A 19923-nucleotide genomic window follows, 5' to 3' on the forward strand; every position below is an offset into this window, starting at 1 on the left:
CAAGGCATTCAAGATGCCAATCAAACATAGCTCTTCACTGCAAGCTGTATAAACCTTGCCTGCTAAGCTAAGTGGATGAATCATTCTTTGGGCACAACCAAGCATTCACAACGGGGCCATCTGGCAACTGTATCAACAGGAGCAGTAAGAACCGAATATTCTCACTGACCTACATCAACTCCCGATCCACAATGCTTCAAATTTAAAATTCTTACCCTTACTTTAAAGTCTCCCCCTAAAATCGTAACCTCCTCTAGCCCTAAAACCATCTGAGATCCCCATGTTCATCCAACTCATCTCTTGTGCATCCCAACTTCCTCAGTCGCTCCATTGCTGGCCATACCTTCAACTGTCTAAACCCTAAGCTACAGATTTTCTTCCTTAAAACAATTCTTGCCTCCTTTCGAATCCTCTTTAAAAGCAATATCTTTGGCCAAGCTTTTAATTACCTTCTAAAAATATCCTTATTTGGCTCCGAGTTAGTTTTTGTGCACTTACAGTCCTGTGGAACACAGTGAGAAGTTTCTCTCTCTTAAAGTGCTATGTAAATGCATGCTATCCCATTCCCTTTTATATTATGTTCATCTGCAATATATTTGAATTCTGAGCACAGTTCTCAAACCAGAAGCATCAAATTCCAGTTTTCCATTGATGCTGCCAGACTTTCTGAGAATTTGCAGTTTAAAATAAATCTTCACTGCCAATTTCCAGCATCTGGAGCATTTTTCTTTTGTTGACAGTTCAACCATTCTGCTCCAAATGACGTTCGATGTTGTGGCAAAAATATCAGCAATTAGATCAGGGATTGAGCAACTTCCCTGATGCTCACCTATTAAATGGAAGCTATGCAAAATACAGACCTGTGGTCAGAAACAGGTTTCCCTGACCAAACAATGGTTCATTTTGACAAGGTTTTGCATTTAAAATTACGAACACGTGACCAAGAGCTGAACTGAGAAGCTATCGACACGGTCTTTGTGGAACTGGCACCAGGGTTTGCTGTCACGGAGGAGTTTTGAAAGGACAAGCGCCTGTTGAATGTTTCATTTTGAAAATGGTAATATTTTACATTATTCTTTGACTTTTAGTTTCGCAAAGTGGCAACCTAAGATTAGAGGAAGCTATATGTGTATGATCTATTGACACTGCTGTGATGGAAATGGTATAGAATGGCATAGGAAGTGACTTAAGGACTAAATATTAGTAAGATCTTTGGTCCTCTTCACAAACGCCATTCCCTTCTCTCCGGTTCCATCCCTCTCCCTGCCAATTGCCTAAGCTGTGGCATTCCCTCCCTGAACCTCTTTTTTTCACCCTTTAAGACTCTCCTTAAAACTGACTTATTTGGTCAAGGTATCGGTCGTTAACCCTCATACCTCTTTATGTGTCTCCATGTTAAATTTTGTTTGATAATGCTCCAGTGACGTGCTTGGGCTGTTTTAATACTTTAAAGGTGCTATATGAAGACAATTGTTTCTGTGAGACAAGAAGTGCCTTTAGACAAAATTTTAGTGCATTTGGATCATTGATACCTGAACATACTTGCTTGGTGAAACTTGAGTCAAACCTCTTACACTACAAAGTGTTCTAAACAGTAAAATACAGTATTGGCTCCAATAAGGTTTTTTAACACTTCACCTATCTAGGATGTAGTGTGTAAAATACCTTAAATTTAATGGAACAATTTAGTGCAAGAGAATCTTTACGTTATTTTGTGACAGTAGCACTGTTCATGTTCATCGTGATATTGTTCCTGTAGGTATTTCGTCCTTTCTCCCTCTGCTGCCTGAACTTCAATTCAGAAGCTGTGGCCGTTCTGAAACTGACCAGCATTTAAAGTTAGAAATCATAGAAACCCTACAGTGCAGAAGGAGGCCATTCGGCCCATCGAGTCTGCACCGACCACAATCCCACCCAGGCCCTACCCCCACATATTTACCCGCTAATCCCTCCAACCTACGCATCTCAGGACTCTAAGGGGCAATTTTTAACCTGGCCAATCAATCTAACCCGCACATCTTTGGACTGTGGGAGGAAACCGGAGCACCCGGAGGAAACCCACGCAGACACGAGGAGAATGTGCAAACTCCACACAGACAGTGACCCGAGCCTGGAATCGAACCCAGGACCCTGGAGCTGTGAAGCAGCAGTGCTAACCACTGTGCTACCGTTGCTGTTGACAAAATCCTAACTCCAGATAGCTACCCAAATCCGTTCTCTTTTAGAAGGGATTTGGTACTTCAACATAATTTGAACCCAAAGTCAGCACTGAAAGAATTCAGTGCCACTCCATGTTGGGGTGCATCCACGGTAATTTTTAATCACAAATAAGAACTGGTAAAAGCAGTGGAAAGACACCCATTGTGCTGTGCTCAGCACAGTTTTATCTCATGGTTAGCTGTAAAGATGCATTGGAAGAAGACACAGAAACTTTGGCAAAGATTTGTTGTTTAAGATTATCTGTCCCTTGAAAAGACTTTTGTGGAAAAGATCAGCTGTTTATTATTGTCAACAGTACAGTTTGGAATTAGCTGACAGACCACTATCTAAATTATAATGTGTCCAGCTGAATATCAGGATGAGTTTGTGCATCTCAATTAATTGTGAATGAACTGCCTGCAGTTGTATCCAAATAAGTACCCTCCTTATACCGACAACCCTCTGAATTCCCTGTCTTCCTCCAATTCCAACCTTTTTTGCATCCCTGACTTCCATCACATCACAATAATGGCTGTGCCTTCAGTTGCTAAATCTCGAGGTCTAGAATTGCCTCTCGCTCTCCTGATCGCATTGAACACTGTCAAGCCCAGGAACAAAAGAATGCACAAGGTAAAATAACGAAGAATCGAAATGTATTTGTTGGAGAAGATTCCAGAATATTCAGTGGACTGGCAGCAGTTTCTGTAAACATCACTGTGGGCGGGATTTTACGAGCTTTTTTCCTGAATGTCGAGCTAGCATGAAAATGGGAGAATTGCTGATCCGTTTTTTGGGTGAGTTTTCACTCCCAATTTTATGCACTTGGGGCCTGATTTTACCATTGCGTCGCATCCATTTTCAGGCTCGAAAACTTGGTAAAGTTGGGCATGAGGTGATTAGCGCGATTCGTGCCTGCGTCCACACAGATGCCCACTTTACCAAAACCCGAAAATGGCCGCGATCCGAACCACGCCTGAAAGGGGCGCAACAGCAATTTAAATGCATTTGCATGCATTTAAATTGAATTAATGGGCGGCCTGCCCAACTTTACCTGCATTTCCCCCTTTACCATTCCGTTCACCCGTCCAGATTCGGCACGAAACAGACATGCTCGGCAAAGGTCTGTTTCGGGCGCTCCAGCTTCTAAAGAGGCAGGTTCAGAGCTTCCGGCAGCTCTCAAACTCAGATCAGTGATTGCGGGGGGGATGCGGTGGCGGGTCAGATGTGTCTGGTGGGGGAGGCGGGAGGCCTGATCATTTTCTGGTGGGGGGGAGGGAGGAGGGAGGCCAGATCGCTCTCTGGTTGGGGGGAGGGGGGAAGAGGGAGGCCAGATGGTTTTCTGGCAGGGGGGTGGAGGGAACATAGAACATAGAACATTACAGCGCAGAACAGGCCCTTCGGCCCACGATGTTGCACCGACCAGTTAAAAAAAAAAAACTGTGACCCTCCAACCTAAACCAATTTCTTTTCGTCCATGAACCTATCTACGGATCTCTTAAACGCCCCCAAACTAGGCGCATTTACTACTGATGCTGGCAGGGCATTCCAATCCCTCACCACCCTCTGGGTAAAGAACCTACCCCTGACATCGGTTCTATAACTACCCCCCCTCAATTTAAAGCCATGCCCCCTCGTGCTGGATTTCTCCATCAGAGGAAAAAGGCTATCACTATCCACCCTATCTAAACCTCTAATCATCTTATATGTTTCAATAAGATCCCCTCTTAGCCGCCGCCTTTCCAGCGAAAACAATCCCAAATCCCTCAGCCTCTCCTCATAGGATCTCCCCTCCATACCAGGCAACATCCTGGTAAACCTCCTCTGCACCCTCTCCAAAGCCTCCACATCCTTCCTGTAATGTGGGGACCAGAACTGCACACAGTACTCCAAGTGCGGCCGCACCAGAGTTGTGTACAGTTGCAACATAACGCTACGACTCCTAAATTCAATCCCCCTACCAATAAACGCCAAGACACCATATGCCTTCTTAACAACCTTATCTACTTGATTCCCAACTTTCAGGGATCTATGCACACATACACCTAGATCCCTCTGCTCCTCCACACTATTCAAAGTCCTCCCGTTAGCCCTATACTCAACACATCTGTTATTCCTACCAAAGTGAATTACCTCACACTTCTCCGCATTAAACTCCATCCGCCACCTCTCGGCCCAACTTTGCAACCTGTCTAAGTCTTCCTGCAAACTACGACACCCTTCCTCACTGTCTACCACACCACCGACTTTGGTGTCATCAGCAAATTTGCTAATCCACCCAACTATACCCTCATCCAGATCATTAATAAATATTACAAACAGCAGTGGCCCCAAAACAGATCCCTGAGGTACACCACTTGTAACCGCACTCCATGATGAATATTTACTATCAACCACCACCCTCTGTTTCCTATCCGCTAGCCAATTCCTGATCCAATTTCCTAGATCACCCCCAATCCCATACATCTGCATTTTCTGCAGAAGCCTACCATGGTGAACCTTATCAAACGCCTTACTAAAATCCATATATACCACGTCCACTGCCTTGCCCCCATCCACCTCCTTGGTCACTTTCTCAAAAAACTCAATAAGGTTAGTAAGGCACGACCTACCTGCCACAAAACCATGCTGACTATCACCTATCAATTCATTACTCTCCAAATAACTATAAATCCTATCCCTTATAATTTTTTCCAACATCTTGCCGACAACAGAAGTGAGACTCACCGGTCTATAATTCCCGGGGAAGTCTCTGTTCCCCTTCTTAAACAATGGGACAACATTCGCTAACCTCCAATCTTCTGGTACTATACCAGAGGCCAACGACGACCTGAAGATCAGAGCCAGAGGCTCTGCAATCACTTCTCTTGCCTCCCAGAGAATCCTTGGATAAATCCCATCCGGACCAGGGGATTTATCTATTTTCAGACCCTCCAGAATATCCTGCACATCCTCCTTATCAACTGTAATACTGTCTATTCTACTCCCTTGCAACCCAGTGTCCTCCTCAGCTATATTCATGTCCCCTTGCGTGAACACCGAAGAGAAATATTGGTTCAATGCTTCACCAATCTCCTCCGGTTCCACACATAACTTCCCTCTGCCATCTATAACTGGCCCTAAACTTGCCCTAACCAACCTTCTGTTCTTGACATACCTATAGAACGCCTTAGGATTCTCTTTAACCCTATCCGCCAAAGTCTTCTCATGTCCCCTTTTAGCCCTTCTAAGCTCGCTCTTCAACTCCCTCTTAGCCAATCTAAAGCTTTCTAGTGCACTACCCGAGTGCTCACGTCTCATCCGAACATAAGCCTCCTTTTTCTTTTTAACCAACAAAGAAACTTTTTTGGTGCACCACGGTTCCCTAGCCCTACCAATTCCTCCTTGCCTGACAGGGACATACCTATCACAGACTCGCAGTAGCTGCTCCTTGAAAAAACTCCACATGTCGGACGTTCCCAGTCCCTGTAATCTCCTAGTCCAACCTATGTTTCCTAATTCTCTCCTAATAGCCTCATAATTACCAACCTTCTGTTCTTGACATACCTATAGAACGCCTTAGGATTCTCTTTAACCCTATCCGCCAAAGTCTTCTCATGTCCCCTTTTAGCCCTTCTAAGCTCGCTGGGAGGCCAGACCATTCTCTGGTGGGAGGGAGGGGGGCCCGATCGCTCTCTGGTTGGGGTGGGGGGGAACCGCTGCCACTCTGCGGGCGATCGGTGGGGGGGGAAGGGGGGCAGAGGATCGCGATCGGTTTGGGTAGCGGGGGGGTTGGGTGGATAAGGGGGACAGTTATGGTGTGGGGGTGGGGTGATGTCTGTGGGGGCCATCGGTCCTACTTCTCGTTCCTGGGCCGCTTTATTCGCTTTTTGCGGCCCGGGAGCGATGTGACAAGGGCAGGATTTTCAATATTTTGTTACTGTGCATGTACAGTTGAAGGCTCCGATCGGAGCTGCAGTGTTTCAGGCCGATAAGCGCAATTCAGACCTGCGATATTTTTCTCAGGCTCAGTGCGTATGGGGGCGCCTGAGAACAGTTTTCCAAGTCGGATCTGAATTACACTCGGATTCAGCACTTAGAATCAAAATGGTAAAATCGGGCCCTTAGTCTCTGAAAAGATTGGCTAGTCTGTTTCAGCGGTGGGCGGGGCCTTACAGCCTGCAGCTCCGGTCGGAGCCCCAAACTGCACATACACAGAAAAAGCTCCAAAAAAGCAGCTCTCCTGACAGAACACCCTCGGGCCAGATACAGCTTCCCCCTTCCCCCATGGACATCGGAAACCCCCCCTCCCTCCCCAACATTACTGACCCACCTACCCCAGACCCTCTGGCACATGGCCCCTCATCGACACCCAACCGCCCCCCCCCCCTCCCCGTCCCTCGCCCCGACTCTGATGGCTGATTGACATGATCCTCTCTCTCCCCTGCCCCCGACCACAGAGGCACAAATTTCCCCTATCTCTCTTCCATCAGCATACCTGCAAGTGCTGACTTGGCTTCCCCTTCATGGTAACAAGGCAAACTGCTTTAAACTCGCTGGAATGCTCTAACGGGCACCTGACTCGTCCAAACTGTCTGCAGCTGATCTGCCCTAATAAGGGACAACTCCATAAAAATCCCAAGGATGAACAGACAGGCAGACAGTGCGGGAAGAAATGGCCTCCAGGAAGACAGCTCCCCAATTTTCAGATGCGGACCTGGCCAGGCAAGGAGGGACGCCCTCTTCTCCCAGCTGTGTGCCATCCCAGAGGGAGTGAGGGAAATGCAGCCTGGGAGGAGGTGGCAGCATATGTTACTGTCAGGGCACTGGCCAGGAGAACCGGGAAGCAGTGCCGCAAGAGACTGAATGACCTCATCTGGGCAGCAAGGGTGAGTGTTGAACCCCAGCTAGCATCTTTCCCCTAAATGACCCCCAGATCCCCCACCCCTCTGCATGCCTTCAGCCCCTGACCCCCAAAGCACCTCCCTCCCACCCAAGAACATCGCAACCCTTGCCCTCTGAGGGCCACCCCCTGAAACCCTGCAGGACTTGTGCCATCAGATTTTACATGGCTCCTTTTGTCCCCACAGGAGAAGAATACCCATAATTGCCGGGGGAGGGCAAAGACAGGGGGTGGTGTGCCTGAGATCTGGGCCTTCGCCCTCTTTTGAGGAGTAGGCTTGCAGGAGAGGAGGGCATGTAGACCATCACAAAGCATGGTTGGTCTGCAGCATAGTAGTGAGCACCTGTCAATCCTCCACTTGTTGGAGAAATCTCAAGTAAGTTGCACGCAACCCAAATTCCTCTCCCTCCCTTTCACTTGTGTCCTGTGTTGCAGGAAGGGACCCCAAAGTGCCCGGGCTATCTGGAATCACGGCCCCGACTGCTGCTCCCACCCATCCTGCCCCTGACAGCTCGGAGGACTCCTCAGAGAAAGCGGATGAAGGGACCTCCGAGGCCGGCACCGGTTTTGCATCTGCTTCCACCTCACAACCCACCATCACAGAGACTCTCACATCGGTGGCTCAAGTTAGTGGTGAGGCATCTGGGTCACTCTCTGGTGTGCACCACACATCTGCTGATGTACATCAGGTGGAGGAGTGAACGTCTGAGGCCTCACACATGGGGGGACGTGCAAGAGGCGAGGACCCAGCTGGCTCTCGGCCACATGCTGGGCCTCTGCGATCACTTCTCCCTCAGCTGCTGGAAATGCAGCAACAGAGCAGGAGGGGCTGACAGAAACACTGGACTGACTGCAAGGGAGGAGTCCCAAAGCTTTCAGGGGGACCAGCTATTGCCTGTCTTGCATGGTTCATGGTTCATGAGTGGCAGGTTCCAGACAATGGCCGAGTCAGAGCAGGCCACGGAAGAGTCCCTGAGGGCCACGGCCCAGTCACAGCAGACCGCAGCTGAGGGCCTCAGCATGCTTCTCGAGATACTGTGGCCCAAGGTGGAGAGGCTCAAGAGGCTTGCAGGAGACTCAGCAGGACACAGCTGTGACACAATGGGGTATGGCTGCAGCTTTTGAGAACGTGGCCCGTTCACAGAGGGTCATGGCTGAGGGGCTGTAGAGATCGCAGGACACCCAGCGGAACAGCGCCAAGACACAGTGGGCTGCGGCAGCAGCCCTTGAGAATGTGGCCCAGTCACAGAGGGCTGAGGAGCTGCAGAGTGTTGCCCAGTCTCAGAGGGCACTTGTTGCTGCCATTGACAGGTGGCCCCAGACTCAGGTGGCCATCGCAGAGGGCTCGACCACCATGGCTGGTTGCATGATTGGTCCTCCAGGACAGGCAGGGCTAGGTGATGCCAGAGCTTCTGGAGCTCACTGCAGAAGCACTGCCATCCCATGGAGTGCCATAGTAAACCCGAGGGGGGAAGGAGGAAGGGCTCAGGTCCATGCAGGGGCCTTCCACCCAGGAGACTGTGGCTGTGGCTACACCTTCTCACTCCCTCCTTCCTGACACCGGGGCATCTCAGAGGCAGCGGGATGAGGAGGGCCATATAAGGTTAAGAAGTTGTAGCGGCACTAAGATGGCATGGGTGAAGGGCAGCACAAGGCAGATATAATATTTAGGCACTTTAAAGTCTCACGTTCACACGTTTTTATATTATCACTTATTTGGAAAACACTCCGTGGGGGGATGGGAATGGAACTCACATGCAGCAACACAGGCTCCTAGTGACCCTGGTGATCAGGGCCTCCCTCGCTGCCCTCGCATGCCTGATCCTTGCTTCTGCCAGCCCTCCAGAGCCTGGGTGGTATAGGTCGTCGTCCTCCTCCTCCTCCTGCTGCTGGGCGAGCTCCTCCCAGCGACACCGAGCTGGTCGGCCTCCACGTCCTCCTCCTCCTCCTCAAGAAGGTCTCCTTGATGTTGCACCAAGTTGTGTAGGGCACAGCACTTCCCACAATGCAGGACGATATCGGGGGGCTATATTGGAGGGTCCCGCCAGAGCAGGCACCTGAACTGCATTTTGAGGAGCCCGATGCACCGCTCCACTATTGAACGGGTGGCAACGTGGGTCTCCTTTTATCGGCTCTCCGCATCAGTCTTAGGCTTCCGCACAGGCGGCATCAGCCAAGTCCAAAGCGGGTATCCCATGCCCCCATCAGCCAACTCTTCACTCTGGGCTCCTCCTCAAAGACCTCTGGGATATCCAAATTCCTCAATATGAAGCTGTCATCACGCTGGTGGAGTATCTAATGCAGACATGAATGATGTTCAGCTGATGGTCACACATCAATTGCACATTTATTGAATGGAAGCCCTTTCTGTTCAGTAATCTTCCTGGATTCTTCACTGGGGCCTTGAGGGCAACGTGGGTGCAGTCCATAGTCCCCTGCACATTTGGCATCCCCGCGATGGCCGCGAATCCTGCAGCCCGTGCTTTCTGCTGGGCCTAGTCCAGGTCAAATATAATTCACTGGCCAGCCAGTGCATCCAGGACATCCGTGACCCCGTCGACACACTTGTGGACGGATGGTTGGGAAATGCCACAAAGATCTCCACTGGCGGTCTGCAAGGACCTGATGGCGTAAAAGTTCAAGGCCACATCTTGCCTCTGGCAGTCGTCTCCCTCTACTCCTGTGGGTGGTAAGGCTTGGGCCGCCTCTGCCTGCAATTCCTCTGCCCCTCCTCCTCAACTCCAGCAGCAACCAAACCAACAACAAGATCAATGGGTTGCATTGCAAAAGCCATCTCATCAATCTGAAGGGGGGGAGAGGGGCGGAATTTGAGGAAGGGGAGAGACAGACGGAGAGGCTAAAGATCTCTGCTCGCCCCAGCTCAGCAACACACACACTCCCCATTCCCCCACAAAGGCCCCCAGCAACACAGCGCCCGCCATTTTCCCCCCCACAGCCACCCAGCAACACAGCCCCCCCATTCCCCCCCACCACAAACACCCAGAGCCCATGTAGTAGTGACAACAGACACTGCTGCTTGACACGTCCTGAGGCTGCAGCACTGCCACATCAAAGAGTTCCCAGCACATCCCCCACCTGCAACAGTGCTTCCTGCTGCCTGCACGAGGACCCAGGAAGCATCCCTAAGACCTGAGGTCACGCTCAGACCTGGGTCCGTGCTGAGAATCTGAAGTTGGATTCTGAGATTAACAACAGCCCCCCCAGCCCCCAAACACTCGCAGGCCGCTCCCCCCCCCCCCCCCCCCAAAACCCAAAACGCAACATGTCCGCCACAACATAACTCCCTCTGAGCAGCACGGAACAGTCTGAATGCAGAGACTTACTTCCTCGCTCACCGACACTGATCAAACGCCAGAATCCGACTTTTATTGAGGAGGTGTTTTCCAGATCAATCCCGCTGCGGCGAAAGAGGTCTTAAAGGCAGGTAAGCTGGGACGATTGGGAGTGAACCTCACGAATGGCATTATGATGAATGCAAGAACATGTAACTTGACGTCTTGCCCGTTTTAGGCGGGCTCCCGATTGTGCCAATTTATTTTCCATGGTAAGATGAGAATGGGCGTGAAAATGGGCACCATTCCAGCTAGCTGCTTTATGCCTGATTTTCCCGCTGCAAAACAGGGGCAACAAGGTTGTAATATTCCGCCCTGTCAGTCCCTGACGGTTTGTTGCCTCCTGAGTCCAGGGTAAAGGGCACTGCCTGGCCCTGTCCCCAGCCACCTGGACCTTCAATGGCTTCCAGTCCCACCAGTGAGGCCACCATTTGTGGTCCCGTTGGTGGGGACCATCTGTGATTCTCACTGGTGAGGACCTCAACTAGCGAGGGTGTGAAAGTCAGTGAGCCCGGATAATAGAGAAGGTGCAGAATATTTTGCCAGTGAAGGCATGGACCAGAGGTTCCAGTACGTGTGGGTATCAATGATATAGAGAGCAGGTTTTGAAGTCCTATCATCGGATTTGCAGGAGCTAGAGCGATAAAGCTTAAAAGATGGGACCTCAAAGGTAGTTGAGTGCAATTTTCCCAAAAAATTCTAAGTGTTGAATGGGTGAGAAAATGCAGGGTGCAGAGCTTAATCTCGCCGGTGAAGCCAGCTGCTGAGCTCTCGGGGCGCAAGGTGCCCCAATCTCCCACTGTACTGGGAGATCACCTGTCACTGCCCCCAAAACCCCCTCTCATCTCCCCCATGGACCTGGGGACCTGCCCCCGATCACTCCCTGTGCCGGTGTCCTCCGGAGCTCCTCCCTCTGCTTCCCTCCATCAAGCTGCACCCCTTCTCAAGCCCTGTCCCCTCAAGCCCTGGCCCCTTGGCTCTGCCAGTGCCAAGTGGGCAATGCCAGGGTGCCAGGTGGGCATTGCCAGGCTGGCACTGCCGCAAGGACACTGCCTGACCCTACCCCCAACCACCCAGGGGCTTCAAAGGCCTTTTGTCTTACCAGCAAGTCCATCACTTGTGGTCCCATTGTTGGGGACCATCGGTGATTCTCACTGGTGAGGACCTCAACCAGCAAGGGAGTTAATGTAAGTGAACCTGGACAATCGAGTCCAAGACTCCTTGATGACATGTAAATCATGTCATTAATATTGAAATCAGCCTGATTTAGCCAGCAAAACAATGATGGCAAGATCAGGAGAAGTGAGAAACCAGGCATGAACCCGATTTCTTTTGCCTCTCGCCCTCTTTTACCGGCTCGCCACGCCGGTGCCCGTTATATCTGGCTTACTCCCAATGCCATGTGCTAGGGAGAGTAGAAATAAGAAGATTGATGAGTGGCTTGAGGCATAGTGCAGCAGGGCGGGCTTAAGATTCTTGGCACACTGGGACCAGTCATGGCAGAAAACACCTATTCAAAAGGACAGGTGTGTACCTGACTAGAACTGCGAACAATGGATTTGTGGCAAGGTACTGTAGTGCAGTTTTGGAAGGTTTAAACTAAATTAGCTGGGGAATTGGGACCAACATACAGAATTAAAAAAGAGGAATAAGATGCTGTTATGAATATGTAATTTAATGATTCATGTTTTCATAATATTTATAGCTGCTCCATAGTAGAGAACTTGAAAAAAGAGATGCTATCGAAGTTTTTCATCTTGCACTCATCTGGACAAATTCACAAGAATACCAATTGCAAAGGGAACACCAATTCATATTGCATAAGAAGAAAGTATTAATTGGTTGGCAGATGGACCATGATGGAGGCTAGGATCTGGGAATAGGTAGCTGTCAAGAGTCCCAGTTGAGAGGGGAAGGAAAATATAAATAGATATCTATGTCAACTGGGCTACTTTGCAAAATTATCACTTTTATTTTTAAAAATTGGACAAGACTTTACCCTAACTAGTCATCACTCATACCAGAGAAATTTCAAATCTTCAGACAAACCAGCTGAGTCTCATAAAAAAAGCGCTAAAGCCTTGTGCAGCATAAAGCTTCTTTGCATTTCTAAAGAATTCTGGCCACCACAGATGCTGCATCTCCAAGAACAAAGGCAGCTGTTTGTAATCTTAATATCCAATGTGGTGTTAATGGCCTGACAATTACCTGCTCAAAAATACAATGAGTTCCAACCAGTGCCTCATTAGACAACCCAAAACCAGACATGACAGAGACCTGAGCTGTCTGAATTCCTTAAATTAATAAGAAGTTGGACCTTATCTTCAGTCACTGTTTGACCTCCAAAGTGAATAGTAACTGCAGGCAGCAGCCTGTGTATGTCTACCGTCTTAGTATGGAGTAGGTAGCAGCAGATGGAGCTCTGCCCAGGTACAATTGCTTGACCCTCATCCACACTGTGAACTACTGGAACATTGAAACTGGTGTCTTCAAGACTAACTCAACTATATGTGCCTTCTCCTCTACTGGAGGTCCTCAGTCCCAGAAAGATGAATCACCCTGCCACAGTCAATCAACATATCCCGTGAAGAAACACTCCATTAAACTTTCAATTCACGTAAAACCCCAAGTTGTATTTTTATTGTGGTCTGGACCTGTCCCCCTTTCCCTTATCCCTCTTTTATTCTATGAATGCACCAAAGAGCAGACGTTGTGAAACCCCTTTCCTGCATTTTGTGTGTGTGTGAAATCAACCGACACTTTTGATTTTATCTTATCTCAAGTTTCCTGTGTGAGTCATTCGTAGAGGATTGAAACACTCCAAATTTAAGGGTTAAGGAAAACACGCCACCACTTATAAAGGGGGGAAATCAAAAAGCACCATTCTGTTCGCAGACGAGTAATGAGAGGAGAAATGAGGGCTGTTTAAATTAATACCCGTCCGATCAGTAACATAAGCTGTTAGTTAATAGTCAAACCAGGGAGGTCAACTTTGATTGGTCAAGGCATTGCCCTGATAATGAACCAGGGATTGGCTGTCCCCCAAGCTTCTGATTAGTTGTAAAAAAGGCATGATGTGTGGACCTGATCTTTCTGTTTACAAAAGACAGGACCCCATGTGAATATGTAGCATCCAACATGCATAAGTGAGCCACATTATGAGCTCGACTGATAATCTTAAATTGGTTATCAGTGTAATTCCTAGCACACTAAGAATTGTCGAGCAAGTTCAGTCCAAACACAGAATCCCATCTAATGTTGGGTTCTATGTTTTGAGTTATGCAAGCACAGGGTGGTTGGGTACAGTCAGTGCTTTGTCTTTTACGAACAGCCGAAGGGATGTCCTGTTTGATTTGATCTGATTTCTTCTCGGTTATGCTTCACCATTTCACCTTTATGTGTAATTACTTCATATGATCTAGGTTCTGAATGAATCCTGATCACCTCAGCTGGTTGCCACATATCTTCCACAGGATCCTAGATGCAAACTTGTTTTCCCAACTGTAAACTTGGTAATTGTGTACCTGCATTTTTGTCATGCACATTAGCCATCTTCTCTTGCAGTTCTGATCATTGCACTATAGTTTCTAAGAGAGCAGAATGGGTAAGAGTTGATAAATTGGTACACAACTCTCTGCCAGACATGAGCTCTGTTGGTGATTGAACATTTGAACTTCAAGGTGTCGCCCTCAGACATTGTAACATTGCAATGTGTAGATCTTGCTTGATCTATCTACATTTGAGAATTATAGAGATTTTACTATGTGAATCATTAATTCAGCTTAGCTATTAGATTTAGAGTAATGAGAAGAAGTAGTGTGATTGATATTCTACTTCTCACACATATCCTGGTATGCTTTACCAATAAATTGTCATAGTTCCTCATGATTTTTATAGGTGCACCAAATAAACTGAAAATAGCACTTAGAGTATGTGCAACAGTTGTGCTTAACATATTGTGCAATTGTCGAATAATGGGGTATTTCATAAAGTAGTCGACAATGATGATGAAGCCAGTGCCATGGACATGAGAGAGGTTGGATACAATTTTGGACTAAGGATGGATAGGACCTTTATGTGAAACTAGTGCTTCTTTGTACTGGCTTGGCATATCCTCTTGATGTGCCTCACACTTCTTGAGGATGACTTCAATGTCATTGTTCATATCCAGTCAATAGAACTCTCTTGCTCGTCTTCTTATCCAATGTATGTCCATGTGTGAATGACAAAGTTGTTGAAGAATATTAGGTCACAAAGATTCTGGTATGATGACCTGCCTTTAAAATTGACACCCTGGGAAATGCATAGCATGTAACACTAAGGCTAGAATGGTCTCATGTGTTTATGGATATGCTGAATTGAATCAGGCCATCCTTCCATGATGATTTCCCATCGCTTGTGTAATATTGGTTCTTTTCATGTTTCTTCTCATGGTTAATGGCATTTGCGTTGAGTAAAATCAATTGACAGACTTGCATTCTCTTGCAAGCGTAATGTTGCAGGTCTCCTGGAACTGCCAATTTTGTCCAAACATTCTGAATATTTCAATGTTAGATTTTAAACTAAGGTGTAAGGAGTAGTTTCTCAGGTTGATCTGCATGTGATGCCTGACTAATTTCTGACTCTGTAAGAAAAAAATCAACAGGCACTTGGAGAGGTTTGAGTAAATTAAAGAGAACCCGCAAGGATTTATAGAAGGCAGATCATGTTCGACTCATTTAATTGAATTTTGTAACAAAGTGACAGAGAAGATTGATGCAGGGAAAACACTGGATGTTGTCTTTATGGATTTTAAGAAAGTCTTTGACAAAGAATCATATAAAAGTTCTGTGAGCAAGATTTGGACTCATGAAATAGGAGGTTCAGTGTCAGCTTGGATAAAAATTTGGCTAAAGGATAGAAAACAGCAAGTCATGCTGAATGGTTGTCTTTCAAACTGGAGGATAGGATGCAGTCATGTTCCCCAAGATGCAGTGCTAGGTCCTTGTGTTTATTAATAAATGTATATGACATGGATATTGGAATACAAAGTAAAATTCAAAACACTGCTGATGGTTCTAAACGTGGAGGTGTGGCTGACAGGGAACATGGTGCAAAACAACCACAAGAGGACATAGGCTTACAGAATGGACAAACATGAAACAGATGGAAGTTAATACAGGGAAATGTGAGGATGCACTTTGTCAGAAGGAATAGGGAGAGGGAACGTAGGCGAAAGAACACAGATCTGAAAGTACAAAAGGGATAGAGGGTCTGGAGGGGGATTCCGGTGCATAGATCTTGGAATGTAGCAAGCCACTTTGAAAAAGCAGTTAGTAGAGCGTATGGGATCTTGGGCTTCATAAATAGAGGTACTAAGCACAAAATACTCATGAAATAGGAGGCCTGTATAAATCTCTGGTCAGGCCACAAGTAGAGTATTGCAAGTCAGTTCTGGTCACCATACTTCAAGAAGAATGTGAGAGACCTTGAAAGAATACAGAGATTTTTCAGGATGGTACCTGAGATGATAGGTTTTCAATATAAGGTTAAGTTAAGCTGGAGAAAAGGAGTTTGAGGGAAGATTTGATCGAGCACACAGATTACATCAGATTTAGATCAGGAAGACAAAGAAAGGCAATTCACATCATCTGATGATACAAGAACTAAGGAACAGGTTGAAGGGTGAGAGACGCGGGAGCAATGTGAGTGAGAATTCTTTTCCTCAGCGAGTATTAATGACCTGGAATCATTGCCTATGAGAGTGTTGGAAATGGAGATGATGAATAATTTCAAAAGGAAATTATGGGCACTTGAACAAATTAAACTTACAGGGTAATGAGAATAGAGTGGGGGAATGGTACAATTGTTCGACAGAGAACATCATGAGCTCAAATGGTTGAATTGTCTTCTTCTCTGCTCCAATGACACCAAGAGTTTAATTATTTCTCTTCTCTTCTCAGTATCACACTAACCCTCGGAGTTTGAAAAATACGTGAGTATAATATTATCTAATATATGAAATCTTTTGTTGTGTGGGTGGGTTACTGGTATCATCACTAAAGCATGATTTGAAGTTGCAGCAAATTGACGAGAAACACGTAACCCATAGTTACAACAAAATTATATATCTCTCATGATTTTCACTTCCATTAGCTGAAAATTACTCCCAATGTTAAACATGTTGGTCGAATGTACAGTAAATCAGGATGTGCTGGAAATACACAGCAGGACAATCAGAGAGTCAGATACACATTTTGAGTGTAATGTAGCTAACAATGCAAAATTGAGAACGTTCTGTGGCAGACTTGGCAAAATAGCCAAGCAACTCCAACCGGTACTACAACATTCCTGCACATATTTGGAGGTTTAAACCTTAATTCGTGAGAACTTGCACATAAATTATCTAAGAGGCAAGTGTCCCTGTGGGAGGGAAGATGCATTCTACATCAGGCAAAAATTAGGATGATTTGATGATTCTTAAGCAGAATGATATTCTTCCATAAACAGGTGTGTTAAGGCACATATGTGACCAAAACAATTACCAATTTGCTGAACTCGGAGGAGCAGATATGTCATACTTGGCTCAGTCATTTCTACTGATTATATCTTGATAAATAGCTTGTACTATAAATATTCTCTTATTCCCTGCAGGCCCATTCTTCCACCTCCGCTGCCAGCCAGACCCAGAAAACCTAGTAAGCGAATGGAGATATTCTTCTTCTCTGCCTTTTCTTTTTATGATCACAAAGAAGTAGTTAAAATTTTCAGAAAATTGATGTTCAGTTCTTGATGAGAGCATGAATGAAGAAAACGAGAGCAAAACCATCGACAACAATGTGCAATGGGCTTCCCCGGTTGGTGTGCATTCTCCTGCATTTCATTTAGGGCAACTGGGTGTTTTCATTTGCTTCCCTGGATATTGCCTCTCTGAGCCTTTATGTTAGAAGATGATAAAGTCTAGAATGAGAAAAGGCCATTCATCCAGTTGGTCTTTTCAAAGGCTCTGCCACATGATCAGAATGGCAAACAAACAGCAGATTGGCCCAGGTTGTTAAACGCAACTGAAAATCACAAAAAAATAAATCACCACCGAATATAATTACATTCCTGTGAATATGTAGACCACATCCTTAGGAACAGCATTGTCTCAGGAGTCTGCCTACATAGTTGCCTGAAGTTTCTGCCAGAAGTTTCTCTGGTGAGAGTGTCATGGAACACCAATACCCCACCTTGAGAAACAGAATAAATAGCTAAAATCAACAGGGTTGTATTCTAAGTCATGAAGAATTTTAACAAAGGGAGTAGGAGAATCTGTTTGTAGTGGTAAGGGTTGGTAACTAGAGTCTTTGAAAATATCAACCAAATGAATGGCCTTTTCTCATTCTAGACTTTATCATCATCTAACAGATTTAAGGCAGTTGTCAAAAGGTGCTGTATCATTTTCTAATTTTACACTTGAATCATGAGACACTGAGAGAACCTACAAAGTTCCTTCCGCTGTGACCTCAGCCGATAGAGATGAGATTTTGCACACTGCCTTCTTGATTCAAACCTCAGGCCTTCTCCAGAATGGCTGCCAACGTTTTTGACTGAAACCTTGCTTATTCCGTTTGGATAGAGATTTCTGTCAATCTTCTGAAAAGTTACATTTAATCCTGGTATGCTTCAAGTTATGTGCAAAGCAGGGTACGTTTAGTTTTAACTTTGTACCACATGTAAATTTATGCTGTCTTTAACAACAACTTCCCCAATTAAATTTCTTTCTCGAACTGGAAAAATGCAGTAAGTCTGAGTTTGTCAAACCCTGGATCAGAAAATTGTGCTTTCAGGCACACACTGTATTTGACAATGGAACTCTATTCTGATACTCTCCCCACCCGGCCTATTCTCCTCCCTGGGTAAGGCTGATGAGAGCTGTTAAGATGAATTAACAGATCAAACCGGGAACTTCTTACACTGTGCATGGGAAGCTTTATTTATTGATAGGTTAACTCACACACATTGTCTTTTGAAGTGCAACGTGTGTTCTCCATTATGTTATTTCTCTGCACTTCAAAGTATCTTATCTATATTGTTAATTGTTGTCGGTTCCTAAGTGATGTTAAGGTTGTTGTTAGATGGAAGTTTGTTGTTTTATCGCTCTTTTTAGTTTCTTCTTTAATATCTATCATATTTCATTTTGATAACAGATCACCAAGATGAGCAAAAGAGTTATGAGAATGAATTAGTAAGTACTCAAGAGTCAAATTTCCTCTGCTGGTTATTAACCCTGGAAAAATGTAAATTCGTAGTTTAACAAAACAAATACATGAAATATGTTCCATCCCTTCATGTGTCACTCCTTCCCTCTCTATTTGCTAGCTTCCCTGGCTCCAACAACCCACCCAGTTCCACAACAACCAATTTTTTTTGCTTTATGCATCTATGGAACTCTGATTCATTTCAGTGAGAGAAAATATGAGCAATCAAATTGCATCTTTCACAAGCTCAGCTCATCCCAAAGCATCTCAGTCAATGTTGTCACTGTTGTAACATCGGTAATACAGAAGTGCACAGCAATCTCTCACAAATACCGGTGAGATAAATTGCCAGATGTCTTTGAGTGGTCATGTTTGAGAGATAAGTATTGGCCAGGACATCTGAAAAATCCCCAGTCCTTCTGAGAACATTGACACAGGATCTTTTACATCTACGAGAGAGCAAACACAGCCTCAGTTTAACACAATATTCCCTCAGTACTGCAATTCAGTAGATCACATGTTCAAATCTCCAGAGTTTTGTTTGACCTCACACCTTTCTAATTCAGAGATTCTTGTTGGGAGGGAAACATGGGGCAGAGACGTGGTATAGCAGAGATAAAGTAGAACATTAACTCTGAGGGCTTGATCTTACGAAAAAAAATTTAAGTGCCGAATGAGCAAGACTCCTTTTATGGACGAGTTTGAAAATGCAATCTTATGGCATTTAGTGCAAGGAAAGTGCCAGAACGTGATTCTCACCAGCAGGGTGAGGATCCCTGAGGATGGCGGAGCCTGAACTCGCTGGGGAAGCCCGCTGCTGAGCTCCAGGGGGTCATTGCGCAGGCACTCCAATCTCCCAGTGTACTGGGGGATCTCCTGCAACATCAGGAACCCTCTCCGCCCTTCACGGACATCAGACATCAGACACAGACACCATGGCGATCGCCCCCAGTGCCGGTCTCCAACCACCCACTTTGCCAACCCCCCCTCCCACTCTCCCATTGTCCCTTCTGCAGAGTTCCCTCCCTCCCACCCCAATTGCCACCACTTCTGGAGAGTTCCCTCCCTCCATCTCTGGTCACCACCCTGGCAGAGTTACCCCTTTCCTCTCACCCTGGCAGATTTCCCATTCCCTCCCACCCCAGCAGAGAACCGTTCTCTCCCCCTGTCGTGGCTCCACCCCACAGGCTCTGCCCTCACTCAGGCCCCACTCCTTTGCACTGCCCCTGGCACAGTTATGGTGCCTGGTGGGCAGTGCCAGGGTGTCCAG

The 19923-nt window shown here is 46.5% G+C and overlaps 1 protein-coding gene across 1 annotated transcript in view; it reads left to right on the forward strand.

The window, feature by feature from the left end:
* Positions 1-795: 795 nt before the first annotated feature.
* LOC144510127 (B-cell linker protein-like) overlaps positions 796-19923 on the forward strand; it is a 57782-nt gene continuing 38654 nt past the window's right edge. The window contains exons 1-4 of the mRNA XM_078239477.1: positions 796-1057; positions 16374-16405; positions 17065-17108; positions 18603-18640. Coding sequence (XP_078095603.1) covers positions 1055-1057; positions 16374-16405; positions 17065-17108; positions 18603-18640 — 117 coding nt within the window. The 5' untranslated portion in view covers positions 796-1054. The remainder of the gene's footprint in view (positions 1058-16373; positions 16406-17064; positions 17109-18602; positions 18641-19923) is intronic.

Source organism: Mustelus asterias, chromosome 22 (genome assembly GCF_964213995.1).
Source record: "Mustelus asterias chromosome 22, sMusAst1.hap1.1, whole genome shotgun sequence".
In the NCBI taxonomy this organism is placed as follows: domain Eukaryota; kingdom Metazoa; phylum Chordata; class Chondrichthyes; order Carcharhiniformes; family Triakidae; genus Mustelus; species Mustelus asterias.